This window comes from Carlito syrichta, unplaced genomic scaffold, assembly GCF_000164805.1.
Source record: "Carlito syrichta isolate Samal-C Ts95f unplaced genomic scaffold, Tarsius_syrichta-2.0.1 Scaffold303092, whole genome shotgun sequence".
NCBI lineage: Eukaryota > Metazoa > Chordata > Mammalia > Primates > Tarsiidae > Carlito > Carlito syrichta.
Genome location: NW_007247188.1, coordinates 133,072 through 145,019, shown reverse-complemented (window position 1 = coordinate 145,019; position 11,948 = coordinate 133,072). Strand labels below are relative to the sequence as shown.

Here is an 11,948-nt window from a genome sequence, read left to right as displayed (position 1 = left end):
AAAAAAAAAAAAAAAAAAAGAAAATGGAAACTCCTTTCATTTAGTATGTACATAATTTTATGTTACTTTATATGGAACATCCATAGCATGTTGTGAACTTGAAAAACAAGGGTGAAGTTGCTTGCATAGTCGTATCTTGCCAGGAAAGTGGAAGAAGACCAAAAAGGCTGGTTAGTGTGTGTGAACCTTTGAGGTAAAGTATCCTAGAGTTCTAACTTTTCTGGGCCTTGACTTTGGTTAAATCTCTGAAAGCCAAATACTATGTAGCATCCCCAAATCTGTCGGAAGGTTGGGATACTGATCACTTCTCCCCTGGGTTTTATGAATAAGTGTGTTTATTAAATACTTTGTATCTCTTGAATGAACTATAAGAATGATAGGAACAAGAATTATTGATACTTTGGAATAGTCCATTGGTATTACTATGGCTTTGTCTCTACCAAATGTAAGTATAATACAGCAGAAAACAAAAAATACAACCTTCATCTCCCATCGTTCTACTCTATTGACATCAATATTCAGTGACAGAGCCACTAAAGTGGCTCCACCCATGAAAACACATCCAGAGAAATGTCTATCACAATTTTTTTACAGTAACATTTTTGCTAACTGATACAAGGTAGTGATGGTGACTGATTTTGTCCCCAGTGATTCCTGAATAGCTTCTAACCAGCACACAACTCCCCCAACAGTCTTCAAGTCTTTAGGTGCTCATATTCTCCTCTTTGTCCCCTCTCCTTTGGACTGATAATTTGTAGATAGAGGGCAACAGATCTTTTCAATACACAGGTGGTACAGAATAAATCAGGTTCTTCTTGGATTTCAGCTACTCCCTGTTAAGCAATCAGAGCTTAGTGAACAGTGATTGAGTGAGAAGGTAAAGCACTCAGAGAGAAGCAGGGACAAGTACAAATTTATGAAAGGGATTAGGTAGCAAAAAGGTCAAACTGCAGTGGTTTGTTTTCCTCTCCCTAGTATTCCTCTTTAATCAGTTGAAGAGGCTGTTATCAGTTGCTGGTGTTATGACTGGACATATCTGCCGTGGGTCAAATATGCTGCAGTCTGCAAAGCCAGCAGCAGATTGCAGTCCTCTGCAGTCCAGCCAGGCTAGCATAACTTGTGTAGTTGTGTGTTCTGTTATAGCTAGAATACTGAATCAGGGATATTCTCTTAATGGGGCACTTGAGAGCAAAAGCAATGAAAGCTTTTCCTGTTTCAAAACAGATGGCCCTTCCCCTAGTGGTTTGAGAACAGACCTGTATTGGACAAGGTAAAGCCAAAGTTGACCCTTACACCATTAAATCTCGTCTTCCATAGTATTTAATCTGTGTGAGGCCCCTGATGAGCTTATTTTCTTCTAAAGTGTTGTATACTGGTTATATGGATATCACCATAGAATTGCACATGAAATGGGTCGTTCAATACTTATTTTAGACACCTTAGACTATTTAAGGGAATAACTGATCAATTAACAGCATGTCAGGAAGAACATTATTTTGTCATTTTAACAGAAAACTTCCTTTGTGATTTTGCAGCCACGACAACCCAACCCTGACTGGCGTTACTCTGCCTCCCTGAGAGCAGGCATGCACAGGTATGTATTTTTCTCCTTCCTTCACTCAGAAGTAACTTTAATTTATGACTTAGATAAACTGTCTCCATAAGCCAATTGCTAGGAAAATGCAATTATAGCCGGGCGTGGTGGCTCACACCTATAATCCCAGCACTTTGGGAGGCAGAGGTGAGAGGTCTGCCTGAGCCTAGGGGTTAAAGAGCAGCCTGGGCAACTTGGCGAGACCTTGTCTCTACCATAAGTCAAAAAATTAGCTGGGCATGGTGGCACGTGCCTGTGGCTCCAGCTACTTGGAAGACTGAGGCAGAAGGATTACTTGAGCCCAGCAGATCGAGGCTGCAGTGGCCGTGAGTGCGCCACTGCACTCCAGCCTGGGTGACTGAGTGAGACTTCAAATCAAAAAAAAAAAAAAAAAGCAAAGCAAAGAAAAAGAAAATGCAATTATTTTGTTTCCATGTCTATTTTTTGAAACATTGAGAGTGGTCAGTGCCAAATCCTTGTCAAGAGCTGGCAAATAAGAGTCCTCTGTAAAATCACAGAGACAAGCTGCTTTCTCTCATCAAGATTTCTACAAAGAAGTAATTTCAACCTCCTTCACCTATACTTTCTGTCCCTCCCTTAAAAATTGTAATTAATACTAATGCTTTTGGTCTTGGATACATTGTGCAATGTGCAAGTATATGCACATATTGTCTACCTTGTTTTTCTGTCTCACATTGACTGTTATATCCTATTAACCACAATAGTAGCCGGGCTCAGTGGCTCAGCCTGTAATCCCCCGCCTTTGGGAGGCTGAGGTGAGTGGATTGCCTGAGCCCACGGGTTCGAGACCCGCCTGGGCAGTGAGACCTCATCTCTACAATAAATCAAAAAATCAGCTGGGCGTGGTAGCACATGCCAGTAATTCCAGCTACTTGGAAGGATCGCCAGAGCCCAGCAGGTGAGGCTGCGGTAGCCAGGAGCGGCCACTGCACTCCAGTCTGGGCAACCGAGTGAGACTCCAACTCAAAAAAAAAAAAAAAAAAAACCACAATAGTTGATTGCTATTCTTGTTCATGTTCACTGCTATAACAGTCTCCTTATCCTCTCCATTTTGCTGCTATCTTATTGTCATCGATGGCATGGGCTCTTCAGAGGATAAGCCATGTGAGAGACCTTTATTAAATATCTGGTGACCAAATCTAGCTTACTGTAAATTAATCTAGAGTAATAGCATTATTCTAAGATGCAGATTAAATATAATTTTGCTTTCTCTACTTTGTCTCTTTGACAGTAATTGATTAACTATCTTGTTCCCGAAGCTGATCTAGTATCCTTGCCATGGGGCCAAATAAAAGATTCATTATTTGAGGGCATCTTTGGAAACCAAATAGGAAGATTCAGGAAACTAATGATCACTACTAACAAAAGGATTCAATTTTAAAAAAAGAAATAATCTTTAAACTTAAGCCCCTCAAAATATCCGGGCAACTATTAAATGAATGTTCACCAAACCTAGGTTTCTAAAAAGAGAGCCTATAAAGTATGAAAATTAGTATTAACCTGTTAAAAATGCATTAGGTTAAAAATAAATCAACATGTTCTTAACTATTACAAATGAGCAGAAATCATTACACTGGGTGCTATTTATGAGTCAGAAGCAATCAGTGAAGGACTGAAGATCAGTAGTTGGCTTGGTGAGATGTCACATTGGAACCTGGGCCATAGCTTTAGACCAGAAACATTCATGCAGATGCCAGAATATTAAATATCAGAAGGAATTCTTTACATTGTTAGAGTCTAACTTATGATTTTGCCTGCATCTGAGCTGTTGACGGAGTCATACAATAGGTAAAAACATGGTTTACAGTACTAATTCTCTCCCAGTTGAATTAGTGCTTTGCTCAAAAAGTAGCAAAGCCATGAGAAGCACCTTGAAAACTATAGTCCCAGCTACTCAGGAGGCTTCAGGATTCCTTGAGCTGGGGAGTTTGAGGCTGCAGTAAGCTCTGATCATACTACTGTACTCCAACCTGAACAGCAGAGTGAGACCTCATCCCTAAAAATAAATAAATAAATGAAATGGCTTAATCCTGTTAGATTTGGTGAGCACCACCTGGCATTAGTGAAAACCAAAATTGCCAAAAAGATAGAATATGTTTATTGCTGGAATGGTATAGCAGGCAGTAAGTCAGTGATGCTTCTGCAGTTTATGCATGGTGATTGTTCAGCAGTAATTGCTTCAGTTCAAGCATGAGCAGAATGTGTTAGCTGCAGCCCTGCCTCCACAGATTTAAGCAATATTTGATGGTGGAGGAAGAGCTGCATTTGTGGTCTAACTACTATCTGGGTCTATATGTTTACTCAGTTCTGTGCACCTGGAGGAGGCTGGCATTCTACGGGCTGGTCCAGGAGGGCCTGATCAGCAGTGGCCAACAGTATCAAGTGCAACACCAGGTAAAGAGCTGGGATCTCTCTTTTCTTCCTTGGGTTCTGGAAAGCAATCAGATGACCTAGTTTTGTAAGATGATGAATGTTGATAGCCCTCATTTTATTCTTTCTTTTTTTTCCCCATACATACATGATTTCCTTACTACATGATTATTTTGATTTTATACTTAATGTTCTTCAAGAGTTGGAAACAGATAACATAAGAATAAGGGTGTGTGTGTAAAATTTTATCTTCAAAATGCTGGTGGCCTCATGCACAGAGATGACATTGTTAACAAAGATCTTTTGCTTGAAGACAGTGGCAACCCTCTTTAAAAAGCAAGTAGCTAGCTAGTTAGAGAAATGGAATAGGGTTTCTCACAGAGTTATCAGGACCAAGGCATTGTTCTCTTTTAGTTCAAGTCAAAGTCAAATCTGCTTCTCTCTGCATATCTACACCATTCTGGAGACTGACGTTTACTGCCTTTGGCACATTGCCAATATGACCACCTCATGATTTCTTGGTTTAGAGGACTAATGGGGACCAATTCCTAATCCAAACTTTCAGGAAATAAAATCTGCCTGGTTGGGTGAAAACCCCAATGGCTGGGTGAATATAGGAAAATTGCTTAAACTCACATTTTCATGGTTTTCTTGTTTTCTTCTAATCACTAAAGCAGTATCATATAATAAAAATATGGCTTTGGAGACCCATCCCTGTGGCAATTTTCAGAAAGGAAGGATTATGGGTTGGTAGAGACCACAAATGTTGTCCACTATAATCCATTATTAATAGGACATCATGATGATGATAGCAGTTACTAATTATCAACCCATGATATGCCTCGTCACTGTGCCAAGGACATTACGTGTGTGGTCTCATTTGTTCCTCATGTCAATCATTGCAAGGGATTTATTGTATCTATTTTACATATGAGAAACTGAAGAGACAAAGAGGTTAAGAAATGTATCCACGTTCATATATCTTGTAAGTGGCAGAGGGTTGGGTTTAAATTCTAATGTGTCTAAGCTCCAAATCCAAGTATATCTAGCACTTATATTCATAGCATGGCTGGCTTGCAATAATCCAAATTCAAATACACAAATACATATATAACAGATGACATAGAATGTGTGCAAAAAATTATTTCCAAAAATAACCAGGTGCCTTTCAAGTGATTATCTAAGTAATGTGTGCAGCTAAGGGCCCATTTTTGCTGGCAACTCTTAAGGGCTTTCATTGATGCTAATCAGCCAGCATTTGCTATTTATGAATGTTGCATAATTCAACTAAAAGTCACATTTGTCCAAAAAACATACAAGTTTAAGCAATTCATTGGAGAGCTAATATTGCCAGCTGGCAAGAGGAAGAACATAAAATAGTCCATTGACAAGACTACATCCCTGATGCCAATGATGGAGGAGGAAGTAGTTTTAGACTGCTAAGTGTTGCAGGATGAGGAGGCATCTGGGAAGGTGAGAACTTCTTAATCAAAGTAGCCACATGAAATCAAACCTTTCTACCCTGACTTCATTTCAGAATTTGCCTTGCTAGAAGAGGCATTGTAGATCAGTCTGGTGAGCCAAGAACTAACTTTGAATACATTCTTCTCCCCATTGATGATACTGGTTGGAATATATTCCCAGGCAAGTGTGAAGTTGAAGCAATCTATTGATTATTTCATGGATCTAGCTCACATCTCTTTCTAAGATTCAAAAAATGTGGCCACGTGCAGTGGCTTACACCTGTAATCTCAACACTTTGAAAGGCTGAGGCAGGAGAATAGCTTGAGCCCAGGAGTTTGAGACCAGACTAAGCAACATAGTGAGACCTCGTCTTTACAAAAAAAAATTTTAAAATTAGCCAGGGACGGTGACATGCATCTGCAGTCCCAGCTACTCCCAGAGGTGGGAGGATTGTCTGAACCCAGGAGGTTGAGGTTGCTGTGAGCCATGATCATGTCACTGCATTCCAGCCTGTCTTAAAAAAATTAGAAACTTATTTTTTGGACAGAGATAGGAAAGCGGGTCTCTATTGCTCCTCATCCCTACTATCTCAACCTCTCTTATATAATCCCTTTTGTCCAGGACTGTACTTGTCTTCTGACACATGAATCAAAGTCCTCGTAGACTGTGCTGGATAGAGCTTACATCTTCCAATTACTCCATGAAGGAGGAAGTAGTTTTAGACTGCATGATGTCCCGACTATACTTTTCTTTTTTTTTTTTTTTTTTTGAGTTGGAGTCTCACTCTGTCGCCCAGACTGGAGTGCAGTGGCTGCTCCCGGCCACCGCAGCCTCGACCTGCTGGGCTCTGGCGATCCTTCCGCCTCACCTTCCGAGTAGCCGGAATTACAGGCATGCGCTACCACACCTGGCTGAGTTTTTGATTTATTGTAGAGATGAGGTCTCACTGCCCAGGTGGGTCTCGAACCCGTGGGCTCAGGCAATCCACTCACCTCAGCCTCCCAAAGGCGCGGGATTACAGGCTGAGCCACCGAGCCCGGCTCCCGACTATACTTTTCAACACACCTCAACATCAATTATATAAAATTAGAAGAATCCTTTGTCTCCTGCCCCTTTTGGAACTTTTAGGTGTTTAGGATTTAACATATATTCTGCACTGTTTGGAGGGAATATAGCATAAAGATTTAGAAGACTATGATTCATAGTCAGACCTGAGTTGAATTCCAATCCCACACTTACTTGCTAGGTGAACATAGACAAATTGCCTAAATTCATATTTTTTTAACTACCCTTTTGGTAAATTGGTTGTAATAATAGTAATGGCATCTATTTTATTGAGTTGCCATGAGAACTAAAGGAGAAAAAAAGAATTGAACATAGTGCTTGACATATGGTATTAATAAATACCTAATCTTCTTACCCCTTTTTTCTGGGATATTCTTGTGCAATCTATAATGTGGCCTTCGCTGATAGCCTGGTGGCCAGAAGTCAACAGTTCTCATTTGTAGGCTCAGATACAGACACTCTGAGGTTATCTGGATCATTTTTACATCTATAGAGTCAAGTCATCCACAACTGCCCTCTTGGAAATGGAGTGAGGAGGATTTATTAGTTGCTGCTTGAAGAAAAGAAAAATGCTCCAAAAACTTGGCTGTTTCCAGTCCCAAATAGAGACTGCCTTTCATTGATTCTGTTGCCCTTAGTGCTTCATGGTAAAGATGCAGTAGCTTCCAAAACCCTTCTTTCTGGTGCCTGAGTCTCCTTATACTTGTATTTGAGCCTCTCCCATAAACCAGCCATTTATGGCTCTTCTCATACTAACACTTGTGATGACTGTACCCATGGGCATAAATGGAGTGAGGCCTGCTTTGTACCAATTCTTTTTTTTTTAAACATGGAACGCTTCACGAATTTGCATGTCATTCTTGCGCAGGGGCCATGCTAATCTTCTCTGTATCATTCCAATTTTAGTGTATGTGCTGCCTAAGCAAGCACTGTACCAGTTCTTATTCACATATGTTTCCTGAAGTTGTTTTCCCTTCACTGATGAATTATTTTACTTTGTTACTAAACTGTTCGTTTATTTTCACAGTTTTCAAAAGCCTGGGATAAAGATTCTGAAGGGATTAATGGAGGCACCACCAAATGATGTTTTCTGCAGGATAAACAAGTCAGGCATTAAATTGGTTAATTCTGATTACTGGCCACTTTCTCCAGCCTCCCCACTGTGTGAGCACACCTGGACCATGGGTTTTCTTATTTTCCTTCAGCTTCCTTTGAGACTGAGAAGAGAGAGAAAATTAGCTAAATGGGGAATGCACGAATATAGTTGCAGCCTCTTCTTTAGATGGAGGAGTGGGCCAGGTATGGTGGCTCACGCCTATAATCCCAGTGTTTGGGAGGCCTCAGTGGCAGGATCACTTGAGGCTAGGAATTTGAGACCAACCCGGGCAACATTGCAAAACCCTGTCTCAGAAATAAAAACATAAAAAATTTGCTGGGTGTAGTGGTGGACCCCTATATAGTCCTAGCTACTCTGGAGGCTGAAGTGGGGGAAGATCTCTTGAGCCCAGGAGTTTGAGGTCACAATTAGCCATGATCCTGCCACTGCCGCTGCACTCCTGCCTGTGTGACAGAGCAAGACAGCTGTCTCAAAAAAAAGGCGGGGGGAGGAAAGTGGGGGGGTTGTTTTTAAGGGAGAGGCATTAAAGGTTCAGTCACTACTATTAAGACTCTTGCTTTCTCAACATGAATGCCCTAAAAAGGCTTTAGTAATGCCCTCTTGTGATCAGTTCCTAGAGGGAATCCCAGAGGTTATAAAAGGACTGCCCTGCCTTTGAAGGAATTAGTCTGCCTTCAGTGGGCCAGGCTGCTTTAGTATCTCCTACTGGTTCTTCCAGGCTCCTCTTTCCACATTTCATGGGCTCTCAGGATTACCTAAGGCAGCAGTAAATTATTTTTAAAGTGAGGAATACTTAAAGAGCTAAGAGAATTCCAAAACACACAGCACTGCCAAAGATAACATCATAACTTGTCAAGCAATATCCCAGGGGATCTGGGACTAAACAGCAAAAGCTTAATTAGGCAAGAGAAGCCACTAAGGCAATGAGGCTTGATTGGAGACCCTTAGTTTAGTTATTAGACAATGGCTCTCAAAGTATAGTTCCAGGAGTAGCAGCATCAACAATACCTGGAAACTTGTTAGAAATGCACATTCTCAGGCCCTGCTCTATTCTTATTAAATCAGAAATTCTCAGGGTGGGGCTGGAAATCTGTGTTTTAATAATCTTTCTATGTGATCCCAAGGTACCCTAAAATTTAAGAATTGCTCTAGGGTAAATATTCCTGTCATTGTCTAATATTTTTGGAGACTCAGGAACCACGCAAAGAAGGCATCTGTTTATGATTCTTGTAGGAAGCAGGGGGCCTTTCCCCATACCAGAGAGATAATTATGTGCTCAAGCTCTGGAGTCAGTGACCTTTCTTTGAATTCTACCTCTGCTACTAAGTAGTTATATATTCCTGAGACCATTATTGAACTTTTCTGATTCTTAGTTTCTTTCTCTTATAAAATGAAATATAAAGAGAATAGTGGTGTCTCCCTTACAGGGTTGTGGCAAGAATTAAATGACATACTGCACACATATTACAGAGTCTGGAGAACAGTAAGTGTTTAGTAAATGGTAGCTATTGTTTATGATTTTTCAAGGTATGAGTCTATCCTTCAACTTCAAAATTTATACTCAAGCTGCTCTGAGTGTCTCTGTGGGAAGGTTCTGTTTTAGAGAGATTTTTTTTTTTTTTATGTGCCTGTCTCTTTGTTTCCTTAGGGGATTGCTTTCGCCCTGGTTTGCTCTTTACTGTTTTGCTTTGTGGAAAATGGACACAGTTTATACGCCCTAGTTTTGAGTTTATGCTCTTATTGTCTTAAGAATTGCTGCTTCTCTGACAAAACCAACTCCCTACAGGGAGACTCCATCTCTGATTCTTACCCAGAAAGAAACTATGATTCTTACTTTTTTTGGAATCTATTTAGGAGCACTGTCAACATGAATTTTTCCATTTCATGAGTGAGTACAGCCTTGGGCCTTGCTGGAGAATTTAGAAAGCATGCTGTTCCACTAACCTGCTCAACCTCAACTTCTGTGGTTGTCATGGCAATGACGGTCCTGGGAGGTGTGTGCATATCCTTATTAGGGCAAAAAATGAGATCAGGGATCTATGTGAATGGGGCAGCTCCCTCCTGTTAGTATCCTCTACTCTCACCTTCCATCTGACAGCCCAGGAATGCCAGCATGGCTTAGCAAGCTCTACCTGAGGAAAGTAAGTCCTTGCAAGATGCGCTTTCACTTTTGGGGGGTGTGAAGCTCACTGTGTTTGTCAGAATTCTCTGTGTAGCTTATGATAAAGAATTTGTTTGCTCTAGACTGGCTTGAAGGGAGGGAGCAAGATGGTGTGGGAAGGAAAATTAGCATCCTCTACCTAGGAGAAGACATGAAGTATGCTGGCTCCATTTCTTCATGACTTTCTTCCTCTTTTTCTTGAGGGAAACACTCTGCACCTTCCATTTTTAATTGTCATGTAAATAAAAGACTGAATGGAGATTTCCTGGTTTTTCTGAAATGAAATACTTTTGTTTAGAGGGTAGGTTCTAAGATAGTTCTTTCCCTATACCCTCTATTTCCTGCACCTCTCTCATTTCTCCCACAGCAGTTCTTCTAGGATTGGTAGGCCTAGGCAGAATAGTCAGGGTTGGGATGATGATAAATAACAGAATTTCTTCTGTAACAGTGGCCCGGCTGGGCTCGGTGGCTCAGCCTGTAATCCCAGCATTTTGGGAGGCCAAGGCAAGAGGATTGCCTGAGCCCACGAGTTCGAGACTAGCCCGGGCAACTTGGTGAGACCTCATCTCTACAATATGTCAAAAATGAGCCAGGCATGGTGCATGCGCCTCTAGTTCCAGTACTTGGAAGGCTGAGGCGGAAGGATCGCCTGAGCCCAGCAGGTCAAGGCTGCGATGGCCATGAGTGTGACACTGCACTCCAGCCTGGGCAACAGTAAGACTCCAGCTCAAAAAAAAAATTAAAGCAGTTTCTTCTAAAAACTATTCAGTCTCACATGCAGTCAGATATATGCTCGTGGACATACATTTTGGAGGGTGTAGTGAGTTGAAAAGAGCAACAGGCACTTCTCTTAGGCTGAGTTTCCTTCAAATCCCACAGATGCAGATAAGCAGGCTAATACAAGATCAGGGAATGAAGACTCATTATGGTTTCTTCAGTGATTATTGATTCCTTTAATGTGCCAACTACATTGAGACAATACAGTCTGGTCCCTGAAAACTTTGTTGTGAGAAACAACTTTTGAATATACATTAGAAAAATAAAACATTAAACTTTTGTTTAGGGCTGCTGCATGAAACATGAGAGTATTTGAATTACCCTCCCTTCCAGCTTTCTCTGTACACCATTCTTTGTAGTAGAATTTTTAAGCCCCTTATCAAAAGAGAGATTCAAGTTTCTGCTGGGAATATCTTAGTGGTACAAAAGACCAATAAAGTGGGGGCAGGGTCATGAACGTTGTTGCCTGACTCAGCTCAAAGATGTCTGCTACCTGTGTGTTTGAGAGCTTTGTGGGGAAGTGGAAGAGGGTGGAGAGTTTGCATTTGACTCTGGGAAAATTTGCTGGGATTGTTTAGAATTGGTCAGCTTAAAACTTCTCCCTGGGAGGTGCTTGAACAAGAAAGACATGCTTAAAGACTGGGTTGAGGGCAGAGGAAGGTGATCATTTGTAATTTCATTAAGCTCTGGGGCTCCAGCAAGCAGCACCCTCAGCCTCACTGACACTAGTAAACAAAGATGAAAGCCTATCTCAGTGACAGCAATGGTTTTTCATGGCAAATATTTTAAGAGAAACTCAGCCCAGATTCCAAAGGAATTTGAAAAATGTATCTTCACAGAGGCAGTCAACTTTGCAGTTGAAAAGGTCATTGACTCATCTGAAGAAACATATTCAGGTCAAACACTGGCTAGCAACTAGGGGCCTCTAGGGAAGGGCCATTGTCTGGACAATGCCAGGAAGCCTGGAAATGAGTGTGTGGATTGGAGAGGAATCTTTCTCTGCCTCACCACTTGGAGTCTCGCTATCTACAATCAGAAAAAAAAGGAGAACAGAGATAGATGCAGCCCACTTTTATCTCAGTGAGACCAAGAACTGTGTCAGTTCTGGCTGGAATGAGGGAGTGGGCTAGATGAAGAATGGGAGAAGTCAATCCTGAAGATGGTCATACCAAAGGAACTAAGGGGAAAAAAAGGCATGCTATTATTAAAATAGAAAATTGAGACCTTTATACTAGTCAAATTCAAGAGACAAAACAATAGAAGCTAGAGTATGAAAAGGTAACTTTTTTTTTTTTTTTTGAGTTGGAGTCTCACTCTGTCGCCCAGACTGGAGTGCAGTGGCCGCTCCTGGCCACCGCAGCCTCGACCTGCTGGGCTCC

At 41.3% G+C, this 11,948-nt stretch overlaps 1 protein-coding gene across 2 annotated transcripts in view; it reads left to right on the top strand.

Moving 5' to 3' along the window:
• PCDHAC2 (protocadherin alpha subfamily C, 2) overlaps nt 1-11,948 on the top strand; it is a 50,744-nt gene that overhangs the window by 12,015 nt on the left and 26,781 nt on the right. For both annotated transcript variants that reach the window (XM_021712116.1, XM_021712117.1), the window contains exons 2-3: nt 1,536-1,594; nt 3,921-4,009. In XM_021712116.1, coding sequence (XP_021567791.1) covers nt 1,536-1,594; nt 3,921-4,009 — 148 coding nt within the window. The remainder of the gene's footprint in view (nt 1-1,535; nt 1,595-3,920; nt 4,010-11,948) is intronic.